At 45.3% G+C, this 24,256-nt stretch overlaps 2 protein-coding genes across 11 annotated transcripts in view; both read right to left on the reverse strand.

Annotated features, from left to right (window-relative positions):
- HNRNPR (heterogeneous nuclear ribonucleoprotein R) overlaps positions 1-338 on the reverse strand; it is a 34,903-nt gene extending 34,565 nt beyond the window's left edge. For 4 of the 5 annotated variants that reach the window (XM_024766706.1, XM_024766705.1, XM_024766700.1 and 1 more), the window contains exon 1: positions 200-337. The gene's annotated coding sequence lies outside the window, so the exon portion shown is untranslated. Of the gene's footprint in view, positions 1-199 lie in introns of all 5 variants that reach the window. The other variant, XM_024766701.1, reaches the window with a different exon arrangement.
- A 5,460-nt stretch (positions 339-5,798) lies between these two features.
- On the reverse strand, positions 5,799-21,377 carry ZNF436 (zinc finger protein 436). 6 transcript variants are annotated; one of them, XM_024766852.1, is made up of 4 exons: positions 19,973-20,438; positions 19,047-19,173; positions 15,342-16,631; positions 5,799-5,854 (listed from the first exon to the last, which is right to left on the reverse strand). In XM_024766852.1, exons 1-3 carry the CDS (start codon positions 20,003-20,005, stop codon positions 15,379-15,381), a joined length of 1,413 nt encoding a protein of 470 aa, XP_024622620.1. In that variant the 5' UTR covers positions 20,006-20,438; the 3' UTR covers positions 5,799-5,854; positions 15,342-15,378. The 6 variants fall into 6 exon arrangements, with proteins under 6 accessions (XP_024622620.1, XP_024622619.1, XP_024622621.1 ...); XM_024766851.1 differs by lacking the exon at positions 5,799-5,854 and adding an exon at positions 9,513-9,608; XM_024766853.1 differs by lacking the exon at positions 5,799-5,854 and adding an exon at positions 20,701-20,753 and having other exon boundaries at positions 14,350-16,631; positions 19,973-20,067.
- Between the last annotated feature and the right edge of the window lie 2,879 nt (positions 21,378-24,256).

Consider the following 24,256-nt stretch of genomic DNA (forward strand, 5'->3'; position numbering starts at 1 on the left):
GAGGAGGCGCCTCGGCTGGGTCAGGCCCTCAACTGAGCGGCCGGACGAGGCTGAAACCGCCACCAGCCCATCCCCACCCCCACCCCGGGGCCTCGGAGCGAAAACGAAACTGGGGACAAGGCGCCGTGCCCCGGCCGGGCCCAGTAGGGTCAGATCGGGGCTCCCGGCCCCTCCCCCCGCGGGCCGGCGCGAGACTCACCGGGGCAGAGCTGGGGCCGACGGCCGGGCCCGTGAGAATCAGCGCGAGGCGCTTTGAAAACGACTAGAAATGGCGCGCACGCCACCCCCTTCCCCCCTCATGGACAGAGACGCGATCCCGGCAGCACGCGGGGTTTCCCGGAACTGCTTCCAGGGACTCCGAGCGGCCGGGCAATCACTGCGCGCGGCAGCCTGAGGAGCAGCTCAGATGACCAATAGTAGCGAGAAGAGGCGCACCACGCCGGACGACTTGGGAGCCAATCGATGAAGCCGTCGGCTGAGCCAATGAGGGAACTCAGCGCCGCCGGCTGGGGAGCCTCCGGGGCGGGGGCAGGAACACAAAGGGGTCTGTGGCGAAGCCCCGGGTGGAGGCGAAGCCGTGGCGCTCCAGACCCAGGGTGCCGAGGCTCCTCCCTCTTCGTCTGCTGCCGGCGAGAGGCCGAAAAAGTAGGCCGCCTCCGGAGCCCCGCCCCCTACCGTCCGCACCGGCTTGTTCGGCCGCGGCCCTCCCGCCCCTTGGCTGGCGCCACAGCGCCGGTAATCCCCCCGGGAGCCGCCGCCGCCGGCGTTCGCCCCAGACACGCCCACCGCCACGCGGTCCGGCCTCCCTGTTGGTCGTCTTTTGGGCGCTAGTTAGAACACGGTGTAAGGATTTGGCTCGTCTGTTTTGTTGGAGAATTTCTTCGTGTAGAAAGTCATCCCATGGAACGCTCGGAAAGCTGACTCCCGGGCTCTCTTCCACACACCGTTGGGAGCAGCTCAGAATGTGAGGGAAATCGCTAAAGTGGGCGTTTCTCAAGAGCAATGTTACCTACAAATGACAGAGCAGAGACCTTTCTTCACGGGGTTTGGAGCTAATGAATATTCACAAGGTAGATAGGGCAGATGTATGCATCTACGAAACCAAAGGAGCCGTGCAAGGAAAAGGGCTCATTCCCAAAGGAGACTAATCCCGTTATTCCTAAACATTTCTCACCTTCCACCCCCTACTGGTTTGTTCCCTGTCTTGCCTTAGTCCAAACCTATCTCATCCCACGGCCCTTCCTTCCCGACCCCATCTCCACTGCCCCATCCCTCTCGGGAAGTGGAGGAAGCCAAGCGGGGGTCTGCAAGATTTCCAGATAACTTCGAGGATCGTTTAAATTTCCCAGAAGCTATCAACCAAAAATTAATTATGGAAAACCTATGTGCCCGGTACTGGGCTAAACATCACGGTGAATTCAACTTTTGTATTATGGGGTGTGAAACTTATACAAATGCTGGGATCCTTTAGAAAAATAATATAAAATGATGAGTACAAATTTAGGAAGAGTCTTGGAAGGGCATGGTAAAGGGACTTTGAAGCTTAACCCTTATTAGCTTCACATAAATCTGCTTCTAGCTCGAGGGTTCTTAACCTATTTTGTGCCATTCGACAGTCTGGTAAAAGCTACGGATCTTTTAGGTTTTTAAATGCATAAAACAAAGTAAAATACATAGCATTACAAATGTTGAAATACAATCAGGAAATACTTTTTTTTTTTTTTTTTTTTTTGTGGTACGCGGGCTTCTCACTGTTGTGGCCTCTCCCGTTGTGGAGCACAGGCTCCGGATGCGCAGGCTCAGTGGCCATGGCTCACAGGCCCAGCCGCTCCGCGGCATGTAGGGATCTTCCTGGACTGGGGCACGAACCCGTGTCCCCTGCCTCAGCAGGCGGACTCTCAACCACTGCGCCACCAGGAAAGCCCGGTAATACATTTTAAAAACTCTTGTGACATAGTAATCTTTTTCTTTAAATATTAAATATCAAGATCGTGAAGCAAGTCAAACAACTACTGAAATGTAAGCAATGAGATATTTCAAGAAATCCCACAACTATAATGTGTATGAAAATATCTGTGATTCCTATTGGTGACAGAGTGAAAAGTACTGCTAATTCTCTGGTTTGTTGCCTACATTCACAATGGGGAAAAATGCTTAATTTTGGCAGTATATTAGTGAGAATAAAGTTGTTATTTCATTCCCTTCCAAGTTGAAGGGCCAGTGAATTCCATTCAGAGATTCTTTTAAGTCCGTTTAACACAGGATAAGAACCCCTGGACTGGATACTGTAATTAAAGTGATTCTATCATCCAATATTTTCTGAGATAATATTTCAAATATTCACCCATATGGTCCTCCTAAGTATTGTAAGGAACGGCACCAAGAAATGGAGGAGAGCTTAAACAAGCTTTATTTGGGAACGCTCCCGGGCGAGGTTCACTGGTCCGAGTGAAAGGGCCAGAGAAGTCGCGCCCGGGCGAGGGTTTGGGCAGAATTTATAGGGGAAAAAGGGAAAGGGGTGTGGTGAACCCGGCAGGGCGCAGGGTATTCCTTATTTGGTGGTCTTTTCGGGTATCCTGGCAATATCTGGTGCCGGTCGCATCAGTCTTGGGACCGTTAGTCCCGCCCCTCGAAAGGCGGGAAGGCTGGGCCGGGTGGAAAGTCCCCAGGTCAGTTCCTGGAACTGGGTGGTCCGGAAAGTCTCCAGGTCAGTTTCTGGAACTGGGTGGTCCGGAAAGTTTCGGTCTGATGCAACCTGTGAGTCTAATTGCGTTCCCCTGCCTCGGGCCAGTTGGCCTTACAAGTATACTACACCTTTTCAGACCATATATCTTGATTTTTTTGAATTGGAAAATATGGTCATCTGAGCTTTGCATTTCAAAAACTGTGTGTGTGTGAACGCAGTATTATACAGATATTTGTTGTACGCCCTCTACATATAAATCACTGTGTTGAAAGTAGGAAATATAAAATGAATAAAACAATCTCTGTCCTCTGAGAGCTTACATTCTAGCTGACAAGTCAGGACAAGTATACAAATAGATATAATAAAAATGAGTTGCTAGGGAGAGCTCCAGCTATATCTCTTAACCTTTTTTTTTTTAAACTAGCTGTATTTTTTCAGTAGATGTTCTTTTATTTTATTTTATTTGTCTGTGCTGGGTCTTAGTTGCGACATATGGGATCTAGTTCCCCGACCAGGGATTGAACCCAGGCCCCCTGCATTGGGAGCGCAGTCCTAGCCACTGGACCACCAGGGAAGTCCCAGTAGATGTTCTTTATTACTTTGAAGAAGTTCCGTTTTATTCCTAATTTGTTGAGAGTTTTTTAGAATGGATGTTGGATTTTCCCAAATGTTTTTTGTCTATTGATCATGTGGTTTTTGTCCTTTATTAGTACAGTAAATGATTTTGGATTTTAAACAAATCTTGTATCCAATTTGTTTTTGAGCTTCTCAGATGTGTAGATTAGTGTTTTCTATTAATTTGGGGATTTTTTTGGCCATTCTTTCTTTCCTTATTTCTTCTTCTTTTTTTTATACAGCAGGTTCTTATTAGTCATCAATTTTATACACATCAGTGTATACATGTCAATCCCAATTGCCCAATTCATCACACCCCCACCCCCACCCCCCCGCAGCTTTCCCCCCTTGGTGTCCATACGTTTGTTCTATTGGTGGGTAGCTATCTCTAACCTTTTAAGATGAAGTAACACAGCACGGCTAGACGAGTCCACAGCCCTGCCCCGTGACAGACCAAATCTGTGGTCTGACTGGTATGTCAATGAACAACATGCTTTTGCTTCTTAAAACAATTACAGGGCACCAGAATATTCAAACTAAAGCTTTGACTTTTACCACTTACAACCTGAAATAACAAAGAATGTTTAAAATTACCACACCTTTTTATTGGATCCTTAGATTAATCTTCATCTTGCTTGTCCCTTTCATGATTCTAAAAGAAACAGTCTATTCCTCAGACTCCAAACAAGATTACATCAATTCAGCCTCTTCAAAATGCCTTCACTTGCTACTAACAAGGTTAAGCCATCCCAGACACAGTTTGAAGTCACACACAGGGGAAAGGAAAAAAGAAATAATATAGAGGGACTTACCTGGTGGTACAGTGGTAAGGGATCCGCCTTACAATGCAGGGGATGTGGGTTCGATCCCTGGTCAGGGGACTAAGATTCCACATGCTGTGGGCCAATTAAGCCCACATGTGACAACTACTGAGCTCACACGCCTCAACTAGAGCCCGCGTGAAGTAAACTACAGAGCCCACGTGCTCTGGAACCCATGTGCCACAACTAGAGAAGAAGAAACCTGCACGCCACAAGTAGAAGCCCACGCTGCAAGGAAAGATCCTGCATGCCTCAGCGAAGATCCCATGTGCTGCACCTAAGACCCAACGCAGCCAAAAATAAAATAAATAAATAAATAATAAATGTCTGTATTTACCATTTTCCAAAATGATAGTGCTCCAATCAAGACTGGCCAGAGCTGAACACTGTCTCTCACTTTTACCTCCTAGGATTATGCTTCTTTTAAAAAATAAATTGCCATATGGGTGGCTTGCAATAGCTTGTAGTCAACCTACCCCAAGGCCTGCTTTATCATCATTTTTGTGTGCCTGCTTTATCATCAGTTTTGCATTTGTTCTTTTGAAGATTATCCTAGCTGGCCCAATGGGTTCCCTTCTAATTCTCAAATTCATCAAGCTGTTTTAAAGTGGAAAGAGAGTTTCTTCATCTTAGTGACACAACGTTTTAAACAATAATCACTACCATTTATGGAGCTCTTACTGTGTTCCAGTGTTTTACAAATGCTGTTGCTGATCCTCTCGTGAAATCTTAAAGGCTAGTAATATTACCCCATTTTATTGAAGAAACAAGGCTCAGGGAGGTTAAAACATTTGCTCAAAGCCACACAGCTGAACAAAGACTCAAACCGAGTTGTTGGTTTTTTTTGCAGTACTAGGGCCTCTCACTGTTGTGGCCTCTCCCGTTGCGGAAAACAGGCTCCGGACGCGCAGGCTCAGCGGCCATGGCTCACGGGCCCAGCCGCTCCGTGGCATGTGGGATCTTCCTGGACCAGGACACTAACCCCTGTCCCCTGCATCGGCAGGCTGACTCTCAACCACTGCGCCACCAGGGAAGCCCTCAAACCGAGTTTTGAGCTACTTCATCAAGCTCCTTTTCAATTAAAGTCTTATTGTTGGCAGATTCTTCGTTTGTAGAGGTAGACATTTTTATCAGTCAAAAACCCATCATTGTCAATCTGATGAATAAGTTAGAAAATACTATTTAGAGCCCAAAGCAAACTGTGATATAAGATAACGAGAACATTTTCCTTATGTACTTTGCAAATTGGCTCTGCAATGCAGTTTGAACATGTTCTGAGAAATGACAGTATCTAAGAACAAAACTGTGGACTCACAAGGTCTCAATATTGAGGAGCAACAACCGTTTGGGTAGCTTTGCTAGAAAAGAAAACATCCCATGGAGATTATACCTACATAGACTTCATAATACTAGTTAGCGTTTTAAAGCATTTGCCATGCTATCTCATTTAATTCTCACAATATATGAGGCAAGTACCAAAAGGTATCATCTCCCTTTTGCAGATGAAGAAACTAATTCCCAGGTCAGAGTTGAGACTCAGACTCTGATCTAACTCCAAATTCCAGTCTCATAATCATTATCGTACACAGCCAGAAGAGATGAATTAAACCAAATAAAGTTAAACCTTTGTTTTTTTAAGCCTTCATATTTCCAAACCTGAAGTTGGTAGTCTCTGATTTTGAAATTATTTTTGTCCTTCTTTTTTAAATGAATTCTCTGCTCTCCTTGGGTTCTGTTGAGGGAATATAGAAAAAGTGGGGGAAAAAAGTGAAAAAGAAAGTTAGCAAAATGAGCTCTCCTTTCCAGTCTTCCATTTCATCAATCAAACTCAGGAAAACAAGAATTGGACTTCCCTCGTGGTGCAGTGGTTAAGAATCCGCCTGCCAATACAGGGATAGGGGTTTGAGCCCTGGTACGGGAAGATCCCACATGCTGAGGAGCAACTAAGCCCGTGAGCCACAACTACTGAGCCTGCACTCTAGAGCCCATGTGCCACAACAACTGAAGCCTGCAAGCCTAGAGCCTATGCTTCACAATGAAAAGCCACCGAAATGAGAAGCCCGCTCACTGCAACTAGAGAAAGCCCACGCGCAGCAACGGAGACCCAATGCAGCCAAAAATAAATAAATGTATTTAAAAAAAAAAAGAAGAAGAAAACAAAAACCAGGAATTCCCTGGTGGTCCAGTGATTAGGACTCTGCGCTTCCACTGCAGGGGGCACGGGTTTGATCCCTGGTTGGGGAACTAAGATCCCGCATACCACGTGGTGTGGCAAAAAAAAAAAAAAAGAATCAACTTTCAAGTTCAATTAGGTTTGTTAAGTCCAATTTAAGAGTGATGAACACTTGGTCTTTGGAAGAATTTAACACCACATTTTCCCGCTTAGCAACAGCAGGATTCCCTGGAGACTCACCATCAGCACCTTGGTGCATCTACCCGCTAACACTGAACTCTGCAGCCGTTAAAGAGACTGGCACAGGCGGTGGCAGCAGCTGCCACCTAAAGTCCAGAAATCAAATTCTAGGAGACTGTTGAACATAATATTTGGTCCACTGAGTTTTAATTATTTTAAGGCTTCCCTATAGGCAGACAGAAGAGTTATGTGTGACAAACCTTAGGAAGTGTTACTGTAAGCTTTTAACCAAAATCCAGTAGAATTCTACGATTATTACCCATATACCAATATACATTATACTGTTACATTATACATTATACATTATACTGTTACACAAATCGCATTTAACAGGGAGTCCTGCTCCCTCAGTATAACTTACTTATGTTTGTTTTGTTTTGAAAGTGCAATAAAATAGTAAGGATTGATTATAAATAGACTACGTGTGTGTAACTAAACTTTCATTACCTTTAAGTTAAAATAACCATTAGAGGAAGGGGGAAAGTGCTCTCTAATTATCATTAATACTAACAGTAATATAATACCTATGCGTGCATGGAGTTTTTCCGTTTACAAAGAGTTTCAAATACAGTATCTCACTAGACATCTGCTACATTTGGACATCTTGAAATGTGTCACGTCCTTTGCCCTCTGACCCTCCTCTCCGGATTTTTCTCTGGGTTCTGTAATACTCCTCTCCTCTGCCCATCATTACCTATTGGTGCTCCCAGGATTCCATCCTTGATGCTGTTCTCACACTCAGTCAGGGCCACCCCATCCACTTGCATGGTTTTCACTGCTCATTTCCATACTCACTATTCCCATTTCTTTATCTACAAGCCCATTTGGGCTCCTGAGCTCTGGACTCATATTTTCAACTACCTGCTGGGCATATGGACATGTGTTTGGATGTAACAGGTGCTTCAAACTCCTCAACAAGTCTCTAAGGATGGTTTTTATCTCCCACCATTTGCCCCCTTCCTCCCTGACCTCCACCCACCCCAGTCTGGTTCCTCCAGTATGCCAACCGCTGCCTAGCACCTTACATTTGCTCTTTGGTAAACTAAGTACTTAGAACACTTTCCTCCAGATATCCTGACAGCTCCTTCAGAACTCTGCTCTAATGTCACCCCTTTAGAGAGTCTTGACCATCCTGTCTAAAATAGCAGTCCCCCTTCACTCCCCTTCCCTTACTCTATTTTTCTTTATTGTACTTGTTACCACCTGATGTTATATATACCTTTGTTGATTGTCCATCTCCCCCACAGGATACAAGTTCAACAAGGGCAGCGTCTTTGCCTCATTCATTCCTATGCCAGGTACATTGTTGGTGCTCAACAAATTTTTGTTAAATGACTTAATTAATTTCTATTCTTTATACCCACCCCAGATTCCTCCTCTTTGTGTGTTCTGGTTCCATCCATAGCATACTCGTCCATCCAACAAATTACTCACCTCAGGAATCTGGATATCATAGGTTCTGACTCCTTATAAGTCACTGGTAAAAACAGTTGATAGTATGCCTGGAGGCTAGGACGAGGAGTTGAACAAGAGTACAAATAAGGGACTTCCCTGGTGGTACAGTGTTGAAGACTCCACGCTTCCAATGCAGGGGTGTAGGTTTGATCCCTGGTCTGGAAACTAACATCCCACATGCAGCATGGCGAAAAACAAAAGCAGATGAAGGCTTGCCCCCTTCTTTTCCTGTTCTGGCTTTGTCCTATTCCAGGAGGGCCCTCTGGTCCACGTGTGGCTGCAGGTCCAATCTCTGTCCATCCTCCCAAACCAAGGGCTATGGGTACACACATGGAGATCGGTTTGCCCTCAAGAGAACAAACTTGGGGAAGAGGCTTGAAGTGGGCTGTCCGGGCAAAGAATTCCAAGGTCCTAGATAGTTGAGGTTTGTGATCTAGAAGGGGAGGGGGGAGAATGAGCTCTAGATGGGCACATCCCCTTGGCCTAGTGGGGAAAGGTGCAACGTTAAAGTGCAGGGCTCAGGGAGATGGCCCTGTTGCTCTGGTATAATGGCAGTACTACCTGGGCTAAAATCCAAACTCCAGTAGAGTGGACATAACCAAATGAGGGTGAAGTCTAGAAAGCATTCTTCTTCCCTCTCTTGTCTAAAAACCAAAGATTGAAGTCTTGTAACTCAAGAACTATCAGTATGGAGATTTAGAAACGGAAATCTTGGGTAAAAATCCTATTAGAAAACAGGACTTCATCAAAATTTAAAACTTTGGTTCTTTGGGTTTTTCTTTTTTAATATAAATGTACTTATTTATTTATCTTTGGCTGCGTTGGGTCTTTGTTGCTGCGCATGGGCTTCCTCTAGTTGTGGGGAGTGGGGGCTACTCTTCGTTGTGGTGCGCGGGCTTCTCATTGCGGTGGCTTCTCTTGTTGCAGAGGATAGGCTCTAGGTGCACGGGCTTCAGTAGTTGTGGCACGTGGGCTCAGTAGTTGTGGCTCACAGGCTCTAGAGCTCAGGCTCCGTAGTTGTGGCGCATGGGCTTAGTTGCTCCGCAGCATGTGGGATCTTCCTGGATCAGGGCTCGAACCCTGGCGGTTCAGAATCAGGCGGATTCTGAACCACTGTGCCAAGAGGGAAGTCCCAAAACGTTGGTTCTTTGAAAGGCACTGTTAAGGGAATGGAAAGCCAAAGACTAGGAAAAATATTTGCAAATCATATCTGATAAAGGACTTGTAAGCAAAATAAAGAAAGAACTCTCAAACAAAAGATCCAAAACTTTCATTAGATTCTCAAAGGAATCTGAATCCTCCTGAAAATATTAACAACTATTGGCTTATGTGCTCAGCTTGGAGAATTTCAGAGGTTGACCAACAGCCAGACCTGCAGCTGGGAACTTAGAATCCTGCCCAAGCTTCCTGTATTGAGAGCTTGCCTTGTAACATGTCACCAAAGTTGCCATGATGTCTAATCCTAGATAACTCTCCAAAGATGACAATGATTCAAGTACTGGAGCGTGAGGGGCCGGTGACTTTATCCCAGCTTTGCCTTGGGAGGAGGTGTCTTAGTTGGGCCACGTTGCCTTTACCTTTAGGTGCCTTTTTTCTCTTGCATTAGGCCTCACCAGATCTGCAATGAGAGAATATCTACCGTTTCTACAGAATTTCTTTTACAAATAGCTTGTGCAGTGACAAATCAGAAATAAAGTCACCAGTCCTGATGAAGGGAATGAAGTTTATATATATTCTCCTCTCATTTATCCAAGAAATATTTGTTGCCTGCCTACTCTAAGTCAAATATTTTGCTAGGGGCTGAAGATACAATGATGAGCAAGACAGTGATTTCTTCAAGGATATCAAAGTCTAATGGAGGAGATGAAAAAGTGAACAGGCAATTACAAAATGAATAAAGTACTTTCAGTGGGATAATCCCAGGGAACACTGAACAGGAACACCTGATCCAGTCTCATGAGATCAGGAAAGGTTCCCTAGAAAAAGTTAAGTATGAGACCTGAAGGATGAAGAGGAGTTGACCAGAAGAATGGAGAGAAAGAGATGCAGCTTGAAGAGCGCTGCAAGTACAGGGAAAGTGCAGAGAACTGAAGCTGACGAGGGCAGCAGAGGCCAGATCTTGATGACCTACAACACACTGTATGCTGCTGGCAATGGAAAGCATGAGAAAGTTTTGCACAGAAGAGTGGCATGAAGGGATTTGCCCTTCAGAAAGATCATTCTAGCTGCAGCAAGGGAGAATAGATGGAAGGGGGTTGAAAATAGATGAGACTCATTAAGAGGTTGTTTCAGTAAGCAGGATGTGGCTTGGTGATGGTCTGAATAACTGCAGCTAATATTTTGAGCCCCATTATTTAATTTAACCTTTGCAACTCTGTGAGATGGATATAATTACTCCCATTTTACAGATGGGCAATCCAAGGAACAGAGAAGCTAAGTAACTCGCCCAAGGTCACAGGATAAGTGGTGGCAGTACATAGAGCAGGTAGACAGATTTGAGAACTACTTAGGAGGTGGTATGTCATAAGACTAATTATTGAAGACTAATTATTCAACTAATTTTCATTATTGATTTTGAGAAGGTGGCTAAAGGAGAAGTTTTCAAGTATGATATGCAAGTTTCTAGCTTGGGTGACTATGCCATGACTGAGTTAGGAAATAACGTGAGAAGCAGGTGAGGGGGGATGGTGATAGAACAAAGTGGTAAATTCAGTTTGGGGTCTGCCTGGGTAATTTCCAAGTGGAGACCTCTACAGGGCAGCCTCAGGGGCTGGTGTGAAATTCAAAGTGAGATTTTGATGTTATCAGCCTCAGTCTCTGCCAGAGGGGAAAAAAGCACCTTTGAAGAAGCTGAAAATGATACAAACTTCGAATATGAAGCATTTAGGAAAACAGATAATACAATGGGATTCACCATGAAACCGTTTTAGGTCATTACAGGGTAATTTTCTTCTATTCATTTTACTCAACTGTTTTTCACTAACAACTTTTTATTTTCTCCAGTCCTTTTCTCTCCACTAATTTTCTCCCCTTTGCCTATTCACATATCACAGTGTTTTCTGTCCTTAAATGAAAACCTTTTCCATTGCTTTTTTTCCAGGACTTATTCCTTACGTCTTTTCATAGTCTTATCTCTCATCTTCACAAAAAGTTTGAAGTAATTTCAACTGGCTGCTTCTGATTCCTTATCTTCCATCTATTTTTTTTTTACATCTTTATTGCAGTATAACTACTTTACAATGTTTTTTTAAGATTTTTTTTTGATGTGGACCATTTTTTAAAATTTTTATTTAATTTGTTACAATATCGTTCCTGTTTTATGTTTTGGTGTTTTGGCCGCAAGGCATGTAGGATCTTAGTTCCCCGACCAGGGCTCGGGCCCACACCCCCTGCATTGGAAGGCAAAGTCTTAACCACCTGACGACCAGGGAAGTCCCACACTAACAACTTTTTATCTTGAAGTCTCCTATAGATAAGCAGGTCCCAGTCGGCTACTCCATTACAGAGTTAGGTATCTAACCAATGCTTCAAAGAGGTGCATTTCTCCCGGGGCGTAGGAACTCCTTTTTCAGCAGGAACACTAACCTTTGAAACACTAGGGAACCATTTAACAAATTATCATTTCAGTAGACTCAGCGGGGTCCTAATGGGCTGGAAGCACAGCCATAACAAAGGGCTAGCCTCCTAGAGAAAATTCAAAGAGGGAAATCTGCCCCTACTATAATAATGGCGAAACATTAACATGTTAAATGCCCTGAAGGAGAGGTTCCAGGTGAATTTCTCCAGCATTTTCCTTAAACTTTCCTACCCAGAAATAAAAAATGCTGAACATGTTGAAAGGAGAAAAGGAGTTTTAAAAAATGTTTACAGGAGCTCCCTGGAGGTCCAGTGGTTAGGACTCCCCGCTTTCACTGCCAAGGGCACGGGTTCGATCCCTGGTCGGGGAACTAAGATCCCGCAAGCCATGCGGTGCAGCCAAAAAAAAAGGTTTGATAAAATCTCTTTCTTTTTCCAGTCTTGGCAATAGGGTTAATTAAAACTTTTCTTTCATATTTGTATTTTTCCCCAATTTAAAGCACTTCCACTCCCTACCTCTGCCTAGACTGGCCTTCCATTTAAAAAAATGTTTTGTAAGATAAAATTATGTGTAAGTAATTTGAAAATCATAGCCACACCCTAGTAGAACATAACCACAGCCTTAGGCAGACTGCACAATCATGTCATGAATATAGAGCCTTTGTTTCTAAGACGTATCTCTGTTCTGGGATCCTAATACTAATTTAATAGAAATTATCTTAGTATCCTTAATAGATACTCAAAAATATCTCCTTAAAGCAATATGGCCTCCTCTCATTTTTCCGTTAGGATTTTTGTTTGTTTGTTTCTGTTTCCCTTCTCCAAAGCTAATGAGTTACCCATAACAAATATTTCCATGTTGCTTTGCCACCAGCCTAATCTTCACAGGGAACTGTCCAGGTTTTTGCACTTGCCAAATTTTGGCAATATCCAGAGGGCTCACCATATGTGAAGACACGGTATTCCCAAATTCCCACAAGAACATCTGTACAAATGCATCAATATAAAAACAATTGTGCCCAATTTTAATAAATCTGATGAAAAGCTGTTTTATGAATTGGTGCTGGATTACTAAAATAATTCTCAGCTTTTTGATTTTAAAAATTATACTTTTAATTACAGGATATTGTTAGAATAATACAGATATAGATAGACACAAGATAACTGTGACCAATACCATAAGGAAAACTGCTGTACATACTTACTTGTTCACCCACTCTCCACAACCATAGAAAACAGGCACAATGTGTTCAGGGTGTGTGCAGAAGCAGCCAGAGACTTGGGAGCAGAAGGCATGCAAAAAGCTTTAGCAAAGAGAGACTGAGGCATAACTTTACACAGAGTTCAACACAGCAAATGGGCAACAATTGGCAGGAAGAGAGGAGACAGAGCTGGTCTGGCCCTTGCCCTTTTAACTTCCCAACTGAAGTGTACATGTCTGGAGAGATGGCTGGGGCACTCAGAAGCCCAAAGCAGCAGAAAGAACAGCTTGGGGGTGGGGCAGGGGAGTAGGGAAGGAAAAGGGGGTGAAATAGGTCATGGAGATGCTGTCTTCTTCTACAGCCACTCTGAAGCTGATGCCCCTAGTGGCTCACAGAAACAACAGGAGAACTTTGATATTCATTAAAACCACCAGCAACACTGATACGGGAAAAAGACATTTGAGTTTAGTCATCAAGAACATGTAAGTCATTCAACAATTAAAATATGAATATCCAAAGTCAGCTAAATTTTGTATAGAACAAAAAACATGCTCCCTGCCCAAGTTTGTATTTAAATAAGAGTGACAACATAAAGACATCTACTTGGAGTGGTTTTTCATTGTTACTTTTGAGGTTGTGTCATTTGCAAGGGATGCAGACCCACGTGGTTGTGGGTCATAATAAATCACTGTAGTACACTACCCAAGGGAGACCACTGGCTCCTTTAACGCCAAGTCCCAAAGAGCTATGGCAAAAGTTTTTCAAATGTTACAACACTCACAATACAGTAGAAAAAACGTGGGGCAGGCTCAAAAAATATATATTCCTCGCTCTAGTCCCATCTCCTGGCATCAGTTCCCTCCCACTCCCACCCCCAAATGCTTGGATGAGCATCAACATTTGGGATATTTCTTAGTTCCTATTTGGGCTGAGATAAGGAGAACTGACAGTACTGGGCTTAAATTGGGTCAACTCTTACATTAACCACTTAAATCTGTAGGCTGGGAGAATGGAAATACATTCCTATCTAGTTTTATTAATTCCCTGTGACTAGGCCAACGAGAAGATAATTCAGTCTGAGAACAGGACAATCAACCTATTTGTCTGGTAATAATCTCCAACTGACCGATACATATAAGCAAGTGCTTCGTTCTGTACAAAGACAGATCTTACAGGAGAGTATACATTACAGCACTAGTGTTTCAGTTTTTTTTCATAAAGAATGAAAAAAAGGACATTTCTCACATTGGAGTTATGTCTGTAGTTCTGTCACATGATCAATATCACCCAAGAACATGCTAATTCAGTGTGAATTCAGTTTCTATTGGAAAAACAATAGGAATACACATTTTACATGTACATACACATGCCCTTATGCAAGCTAAGATAAACACTGGGATGTGGCCCTTATCAAATCCTAGAGTTAGCGGTATAGGGAGAATTGATTTTTTTTTTTTTTTTTTTTTTTTTTTTTTTTGTGTTACGCAGCCCTCTCACCGCTGCGGCCTCTCCCTTTGCAGAGGGCAGGCTCCGGACGCGCAGGCCCAGTGGCCATGGCTCACGGGCCCAGCCGCTCCGCGGCATGTGGGATCTTCCCGGACCGGGGCACGAACAGTCCCCTGCATCGCCAGGCAGACTCTCAACCACTGCACCACCAGGGAAGCCTGGGAGAATTGATTTTAAAGGGTAGAGGGGAAAGAACAGAGAAATGACCTGCATTCCTTGGGAAGGGACTCTGTGTTTCCTTCCCTAAAGTGGTCAATTCCACTTGCTCCTTACACTCCACCATCACTTACGGTCCTATCTTTCCTTGAAGATATTTTCCCTACAATATTCCCTACAGTGATCCCCAAAGAAAATTAATAAATTCTGATTAATGGCAATAACAGTGGGCATCTCTTGCTAAAGTCACCACTGTTGATGAGTCCTTGGTCCCCAAACCTGTGTCTCATTTTTCCTTTTAATCTGTATCTTCAGTTAGCTTCCACAAACATGAAAGCTTTAAAAAAGTTAATTAGAAACAATGAGGCAAAAAGTTATGATCATTGCCTTCATCATGCAGAATCCTGCTCTTAGGAAGACAGAAAGATACAAATGCATGAGCAACTCTAGGAGAAAGCCCTTTGAAGGGAAGATGTGTGTGCCCAGCTACCATGGTGAGTGAATACGTGTGGCAATTCAAGCAAAGTCTCTGGTTGTCTTTTACCAAAGTAGCTGTGACCACCCTATCACAGGTCAATATTTCCCCTAGCATAGTTCTTTGGGCCAAGGATGGGAGAAATTACTTTTAAAGATTTACTCCATTTCCAGGCCTGAGCATTTATCAGCATTTAGCACCTGGTCTTCAGATTTCCAGTTACTTGTGGGGCTGATTTTGATGAAATAATTCATGAATATTGGGTGAATAAAAATCACTATTTTTGAGGAAGGAATACATTCCCAAAGCCATGGATCAGAATTTCAAGTGGCTTGTCTTCTTTGATGTTCTAAACTGTGGCCCACAACAAGGAAATTCAGTACAGTAAAAGCAGCTCAGTCTTGAGAGAGCTCTTTGATATCAAATAAAATTGTACCTTCAAATGAATCATTTCTCAGTCGTAATTACAGGACTTAGTCAGTGTGAACTCTCTTATGTTTAATGAGAGCTGAGCTCCGGCTGAAACTCTTCTCACATTCGGTACATTCATAAGGCTTCTCTCCCGTATGAACTCTTTGATGTGTGATGAGGTTGGAGCTCTGGGTGAAACCTTTTCCACACTGCACACACTCATAGGGTTTCTCTCCTGTGTGGGTTCTCTGGTGTTTAATTAGGTCTGACCTTTCACCAAAGCTTCTCCAACACTCGTTGCACTCATAGGGCTTCTCTCCAGTGTGAATTTTCTGGTGTGTGATAAGATGAGAGCTCCGGCTGAAGCTTTTCCCACAGGCGTTACATTCATATGGCTTTTCCCCAGTATGGGTTCTCTGGTGCTGAACCAAGTGTGAGATGCGGCTGAAATTCTCCCCACATTCATTACAGTGGTACGGCTTTTCCCCTGTGTGGGCTCTGCGATGGCGCACAAGGTCGGAGTTCTGACTGAAATTCTTCCCACACTCATCACACTTGTAGGGCCTTTCCCCCGTGTGGACACGATAGTGTTTGATCAGATCAGATCTCTCACTGAAGCCTCTCCCACATTCGTTACATTCGTAAGGCTTCTCACCTGTGTGGGTCCTCTGGTGCTGAGCTAGGTGAGAGCTCCGGCTGAAGCTTTTCCCACACTCCTCACACTCATAGGGTTTTTCCCCACTGTGGGTCCTTTGGTGCTGGATTAGGTGAGAGAGCCGGCAGAAACTTTTTCCACACTCGTTACATTTGTGGGGCTTTTCTCCAGTGTGGATTGTCTGATGCTGAATGAGGTGAGAGCTTCTTCCAAAACTTTTCCCACACTCATTACAGTCATAGGGCCGCTCTCCAGTGTGTGTTCTTTGATGCTGAATAAGGTGGGAACTCCGACTGAAGCCCTTTCCACATTCATAACACTTATAGGGTCTGTCACCGGTGTGGGTTTTCTGATGTCGATTAAGGTCTGAGATCTGACTAAAGGCCTTTCCACAATGAGAACATATATGATATCGGATGCTTGTATGGACTTCTTTGTGGACAAGCAGATCGGTGACTTGTTGGAGAGGATAGCTTACCCACTCTTCTGCTGTTAGATCTCCCCATTGTCTTTCTGATCTATCCCTGTTTTCAAAGGCCTCTTCACTTTCAGGACTGTCCTCAGTATTACCAACAGGTCTTTCAGATGCAGTCCCAAATTCCACATCTTCACTAATCTCTTGCTTTGGATTCACCTCGTTTTCACTCCTGATTTCAAAATCTGTAATAAAAGGTGAAGAATAATACTGGTAAACACACACAAAAATTATCTACTGTGTGCTGGGCACTGTGCTAAGTTCTTTGTTTTTTCTTTTTTATTAATTAATTTATTTATTTTGGGCTGTGTTGGGTCTTCGTTTCTGTGCGAGGGCTTTCTCTAGTTGTGGCAAGCGGGGGCCACTCTTCATCGTGATGCGCGGGCCTCACTATCGCAGCCTCTCTTGTTGCAGAGCACAGGCTCCAGACGCGCAGGCTCAGTAGTTGTGGCTCATGGGCCTAGTTGCTCCGCAGCATGTGGGATCTTCCCAGACCAGGGCGCGAACCCGTGTCCCCTGCATTAGCAGGCAGATTCTCAACCACTGCGCCACCAGGGAAGCCCCATGTTTTAAGTTCTTTATGTGAATTACCTCAGCCACCCTGAGAGCCAGGCATTATGATGATTTCTACTTTATGAATGAGAGATTCAAGGCCCACAGAAGTGACTGGCAAAAGGTCATACAGTAGTAAATGGTGAAGCTAAGATTCAAATCCAGTTCTGTCTGATAAAAGTTCATGCTCTGTATCACTACAGTTAATAGTTCCTTATGAATGTTGTATATGTTCCTGGTGTTTCAAAAGAAGAAAACCATAAACAGAAAATATAAAAGACTCTAAATTAGAATTTCTAAAAGCCAAAAGCCTAGATATTTTATATGTGAATGAATGTGTGTGTATGTGTATGCTCTTGTCAAGCCTTCTTCATTACCATTATATAATATTTACTAAGAACCTACTGGGTTAGCATGGAGAAAAACAAATTTTTATCAATCTATATCAAGTCTCGGTTGACAAGAAAAATGACTGCCAAATGTTACCTGCTACTTTTCAGTGGCTTTTTTTTTTTTTGGCTGCGCTACGTGGCTTGCGGGGAACTCCACCAGGGATCAAACCCAGGCCCAGCACAGTGAAAGTGCAGAGTCCTAACCACGGGACCACCAGGGAATTCCCTCAGTGGGCTTTTAATGAAAATAGAGGTGGGAAGGTTGGAGAAGGCAAAAGAGATGCCTGGCTCAGAATATTCTTGGCATTGAGTAGGTAAAGACTTTAAATGAAAATCAAAATATACAAAGTCACTGTCTACAACAAAATTTCTACCAGACACTGCTTTTTCCAAGTTGTGTTTCTTGGTACACTCTTCAGAAAGAGATTACTAGGTATGCTGGGAGAAAAGGGTCCAGGGATAAATTAGTTTGGTAAATGGTGCATACAACATCATCTTCTTAGAAATTAAAAATGCCTGATATCACATTAAAGGTTCTGAAGAGTCTTGAGGTAAAGAAGCCTTGTAAACATTATCTAACCCACTCCCAAACTTATATGGGCAAGAAAAAAAAATATATATATATTTTTTTGGTGCTTCCATCCTTCCAAAATGTGCTCCTTGGGCTGGACCACTGACATATAAATTCACATTTCTTTAAGATTCTCATTTCTTGCTTTTGTTGGATTAAGTGGAATATTTGGGTTACTGACTACAATAGATCTGGGTAGATAACTTCACTTCTGGCTGCATTTTGAAAGGAAGGATCCAAGGAAGTTGGGACATCAGAGAGAGCCCAATTTAAAAAGGAAACCCTTCACAGTTTGCCTTTTGTTTGTTAAAAGCTATAGGAATAAAGATTTCATAAAAAGGAATAATCCTAATGAATGGCAGATGTCCTAGTCAACCATACTTGATTGCTAACTTCTGTCAAGTCCTAACAGGAGACAAAGTGAGTCAAAAGACTTTCAGCTCAAGAATACACTGTTTATTCTAGTTACACCCAGACCAAAGGATATCTAAGAGAAAAGACAGGTTTGCAGACCATCAAAAAAATTAGCTTCCCTCTCTAATAGAATTTGTGATCTCATTTAGTTCAGGATTCTTCTGAACAGCATCATCTGACACACTCAAAATCTATGATCAACTCTGAAACGTCTCTAGACAAGTACCTGCTCTGGATAAATAAAGGACCTGAGTCAAAGCTACAGCTCTGAAGCCAAAGCAAACACAAAAAGGTGGCTTTTGCCTTCCCATGAACCTGGGTCAGAACCCCTTTATCTTCTAGTAAAAGCACCATTTACAGGGGCATTTATATCCTGGCAAGCACCATTATGTCAGACCTGTTTGGTCAGTGATCTGTACAGACAGGCTGGAGAATGGCAAATGACTCAGGGCGCAAGAAATCTGAGTGTTTCTAAAATGTGCAGGAACGATCTTTCATTTTAGACCATATGACCTTGATATTCCCGCATTCAAAGATCTGCCTGAGGACTCAACTCAAGCCAAAATCCAATTAAGAGCTTTAAGAATCAACTAACTAGGTTGTGTTGACAGAGCTAAGGCATTTTTGACAGTCTCAAAAACGTGGGGTGGAGAAAGATAGAGAATACTTACCTAATGAGACAACATTTCCATAATTCTCCTGCATAACATCCCTGTAAAGGTCCCTTTGTGTAGGGTCCAGAGGTCTCCATTCTTCCCGGGTGAGATACATGGCCATATCTTCAAATGTCACAGGTGCCTGAAATCACATATCGCTTCCTCAATACTTGGTATCTAGGAGGTTAGTACCAGTTTTTCTTCTCGAAATTAGAGACATGGCTAGAATTGTTGAGGAGGCAAAAGGTATTAGGTCTGATATGTAGAGTCCAAAGGAGAAATAAACAAGCAACAAAGAGATGTGGTAAAGGAGAGAGCAATTTATGAGCTGATTGCTTTGGTCCCATGGCCAGATAACCCTGCCCCATTCCGAACCTTACCCTCTAGCAGTACTTTTCTCAATACAACTAGCACCTACATCATTCCATACCTTTACCCACAATGTTCCTATTTTCTTGGAATATCTTTCTCAGGGTAGTGAAATCCTACTGTTCCTTAAGGCCCTGTTCCAGCACCGACTGTTCTTCAATGCACCCCATCTCGCTGCTCTGCTCCACCCTTACCTCCCTCCCACACCTCAGATAGAATTAATACTCCCACTTCTTGGTCCCCACAGCATGTTGCTCCTACAGAAAATAGTGCTCTTATCATGTAGTTTCATGGTTAACCGGATGCATCTGTCTTCCTACTGATTGTGAGCAGGCAGGGAGGGCATGCCTCATGCATCTTTTGTCTCCCCAGTATTTAAAGGCAAACAGCAGGTGTTCAGTAAATGCTTGTTTGTGGCTATACTGTTCTGATACTGGGTCTCTGGAGGCAGAATACCGAAGCAAGCGAATTACTAATCTCAGGGAATTTCCCACAGAGATTCGCGGAGCAAAGAAACGCAGGAACGAGGGGGGTAAGCACAGGCAGGGTCCGAGAAGCCACCCCCGGCTTACCTGGGACCCAGCCATGAGCAGGGTGGCTGCCATCTCGGGCTCAAGGATTCGCCTCCCAGGAGAGCGAAAGCAGGAAAAGCAGCTAGCAGACAGCGCTAAAGGAGGCGAAAAGCAGGGCGTGAGGCACAGAAATAGGCCCTGCCCACTCCCCGGGTCTGGAGTTCTGGCCGCCAGGCGACTGGGGAGGGCCCTGAATCCGGGCCGGGTCACTCTCCTCCCTGACCCTCGAGCGCGACCCGCCCTCCGTGTCTCCGCCACCAAAGGGTAGAGGCTCCAGGAATTACTAAGACAGCCCCCTGGCTCGGTCCCTCCCGGGACGGGGGTCAAGCCGAGGCTGTCTCAGGGAGGAGACTCTCAGCCCAGCCCACAGAACGCCTCTGCTCTTCCATGTCGAGGCTGGGCCCTTTCCGGCAGCTGCCTCAGCCAATCAGCGAGCGAAGTGAATACAAGGCCCGCCTCTTGTAGCAAGGCCGAGCACCTTTATCACGCCTGAGCCCGCCCCCGTGGCCTGTCGGGAGTTGGAGTTCCATTCGGGTGTACAAAGGCCAGTAAGAGGCCAAAAGCCACGGAGGGAAAAGAACAAAAGGGTGAAGAAAAAAGCGCATCCTCCTAGCCAGGGCGGAGTATCTTCCGCTCTCCTCTCTTGGAGACCACAGCCGGCTTAAGCCAGGGAGGTTGCCTTGCTTCTCTTCACGTCCCTACAAGCTTATCTTGAGTCGGATCTTAACTGCGACGTCGAGCCTAATTTAGGCGCTGGCCTGTGTTGAGTTCAGCTGGGATTAGCTCTCACTTGACATCCTAGGCCTGAGAGGAAAGCAGCAGCCGCCCACTCCCCAGGGGAGACTCAGCGGCCGCGCTGGAACTTTGAGCTCCACCCACGCACTACATCACCCAGCAGCGACTGCGGCATTCTCACACTGCTACGCAGACTACAACTCCTAGGGGGCAACGCGCCGCCCGTCTGCCAGCAAGTGTGGTCCGCGGCTGAGCCAGGCTTGTGTCCCGGCTCCATCGCTGTTAACCCTGTAGGGGCGTCCTTCTAAAGAGGGCGCTCCTTGAGGGGCAGGCTGAGTTGCGCCTAGCGGAGGGGACGCAAAAGCCGGAGGGAAATCAGAAGCGAGGGTGGGGTATAGGGGCGCGTAAGGTGGAGCGAGCCAGACCCCAGGGTTGGGAAGGACCGTCCTTATCATCCCTGAGGGCTTGCCTGCCAAAAGGGTTCCTGGCGGCCTCCCGCATCGATGGGATCGTGGGCCTCTAATGGCCCACGCCCGGCGGACCCTTAGGTTGTTAGCAGTCCCTGACCAACTGAAGGTGGGAAGCCGAAAACCCGAACTGGGAACGAACAGACCTACCTCCTGGCCCGCAAAAGATCCGCTAGGTCGCCGGCTCCAAGATCCAAGAGGCCTCAAACAGATTTCAAATCCGCAGGCAGAGTTCAGAGACTACAGACGTTCGGAAAGATTCTGGGGGTCACTGGCAGATCCTGTCTATCTTTAGATCTGCAGGTAGATCTCGAATCCGTAGACGTGCAGGCAAAGCCCAGAGATCGTAGGCGGATCCCAAAGACTCACAGATTCCCGAGACCTCAGACTCTCAGACAGCTCAGAGAAACCACAGGCTCATAGGCAGATTCCTGAGACCACAGCAGCTAGCCAAGAAACACCACCAGCAGCTAAGCTACATTCAACTGGAGTTCTTCCGAACGGAAGGACTTGCAGCCTTCCCTTTCCCCAGCCAGGATGAGAAAATTAGACAATGGAAGCCGAGCACTAGGGAAAGCAGGCATTCTGCGTGGGGAAGAGCTCTGAGCTCGCTGTAGCCTTGGAGAGGGAAGTGATGGAAAAAGAATATAGCAGCTTATTAGGGACTCCCACCCTCTTCAAGTTATAAATATCCCCAGAACCTTGGCTACGTGCCCAGAAGCCTGTTGTCTCTAACTGTACAGGAGACTTCTCTGCCTGGGCTGGGAAAGGGGCTTTTCTTTTGTTTTGCAGATATGTCCACCCACTAAGTGACTTGAATTTTTTTCTTCAAACGTGACTCTAGGCTATGCTTTTATTAGTGAGTGTCCTGTTCCCAGTGCCCAGTTATTTATGGTTAAATTACTCAAGTGTCTAAAAAGAACTAAGACCCTACCCAGCCATGAGGCAGACTCTCCCACGCCCGCTCCTCTTCTCACTCCCAACTGTGAGGCAAGGGATTTTTTTAGATACCACAGAATTGTACCATCCTACCCCATCTAAAATTAATATGGGAACCACAAAAAGTAGAATCGCAGAGGGTCCCCAAGAGGCAGTGTCCTGAGTGGGAAGTGTGTGGGCACCAAGGTCAGAGAGACCTGGGTTGGAATCCAGGCTGTGTATCCCTTGGAAAGACATTTAATCTCTCCAGGCCTATTTCCCTTTCTGTGAAATTGGGTAATCATACCTAAGGTGGTGGTGAGCAGTAAGTGAGATGACTTAAAGCATTCGACACAGAGTGAGCACTCGCATGGTAGTTGGTATTATTATTAATCCTGCCTTTGGTGGCAGGAGAGACTTTCAGAAAGGCCTGTGGATATTTTCACTGGTTCAGAACATCTGGGCAGTCAGAGTAGCTGGATAGCTTTGAGGATCTGCTGATGACCGTATTATCCATAGTGTTTCTGCTGAAAATCCAGAGGGAACTGGAAGTTGGGCCAGTTAGTTGGGTTCAAGAAAACTGGCGTACTGAGCCGAGTAGAGCAGAGGTACTTGGGGCTGCCAAAAACCCAGCAAGGTGAGGCCTTGCACTCCCAGGGAGACCTCTGGGACAAGGAAGAGGGAGATCCGTTCAGACTTTGGCCAAGTAATTGCAGGTTTCTAACTGGGCCGAAGGTGAGGTGAGTGCCTGAGCCCCTCAGCTCAGTGGGGCTCCCTTTTCATCCCTTCTCTGACAGATTGCTTTGTAAACTTTCTTAGGCCTTTTCTTTCCCCTTGTTCCAGAGCTTTAAGTCCTTCTTTGTCCCTCGCCATTCCTTTTATTCCTCAGGCCTGCCTGGGGGCAGGACGACTCTCCAAGCCCAGCTTGGCTGCTTGCCTCCTTCTGTGAGTAAGTGCTTTTCTCTTTCTTCACCTGGGACCCTCCAGAGGCTAGAGGAGAAGAGGGGCAGAGAGCGGATGGAAAGCATGAGTGCATTTGGTGCCCCTGGGTGGGGGTGGCCCCTGAGTGGGGAAGAGAGGGAGGAAAGACAGTGGGTGAGGGGTTTCCTGTTGCAGCCTTCAGCTGGACTCTGAGAGTTGGGGGTCACTGGAGGAGGAGGTGGCTTCCTGCCCCATTGTTCAGGACTTCATTGTTTCCCAGGAATACTTATTGTGTGTGGGTTCTCAATAACCAACTTGGAAAGCTGTGTTTGTTACCATTATTCAGCAAACAATGCGCACCTACTGTGTGTAGAGGCAGCAGCACAGCCTACCACTGGGGAAAGGGGCCAGGAGTACCATTTCATCAGGGTCTCCAATTTAGGCTTTTGACATTATCTCCAAATGGGATTTTACATTATGTCAGATCCACTGACCAATTTGATCAAAGAGCCTCCTTGTATATCCTGAAGCTTTTTTCTTATTAACAGACCACTGTGCCTGGGGAGCGCTATAAATTATTACATTTTAATAAATCCTATAATTATCTTGTGAGCAGCACAGTTATAATTTTTTGTATTGGAAGCATTCATTTGCTAGACATTGAAAAATATGCCTCAGTATTTGAGATCTTGTTTTGTTATCTCTTCATTTTCAAATATACCAGGAACACTGAAAAAAAAAAATCAGGGCTTCTCTTTACCCCTGCTCAGAGCCTCATCTCAGCACAAGGAGCTGGGGACATGGGGGACACCCTGACTTAAAAACTGTTATTGCAGTCCAACTGCTAGAGCATTTGGAGGAGCTAGCTAGTGGGCTTCGAGGAGGGGCAGGCTCACAGCTGCGGGGGCGGGCAGGGGAGGAGTCTTCACAGAGGAGGTAACTTCGGAGCTCGCTTGCAAAGACTGTAGGAGTCTCAGAGGTGGAGAACGAGGCGAGGGAAAGCATTCCAGGCTTCGAGAACAGCATGTGCAAAGTCACGGAGGCGTGAAAGGACAGAGCGTGTTCCAGAATGGTCAGGATTGGGTATGGTTAGAGGGAAGAGTATGGGGGTGGAGAGGCAGGGGGAGGAAGCAGAGCAGGGACAGTCTCTTATGTCCCTTTGCCTGCCTGCCTGTTTGTCTCTGGCTTTGGCTGTGGATCAGCAATGCTGGTGATGAAGTGCAGATTGGGGGGGGGGGGGGGG

The sequence above is a fragment of the Neophocaena asiaeorientalis genome, unplaced genomic scaffold (assembly GCF_003031525.2).
Source record: "Neophocaena asiaeorientalis asiaeorientalis breed wild unplaced genomic scaffold, Neophocaena_asiaeorientalis_V1.1 scaffold79, whole genome shotgun sequence".
NCBI lineage: Eukaryota > Metazoa > Chordata > Mammalia > Artiodactyla > Phocoenidae > Neophocaena > Neophocaena asiaeorientalis.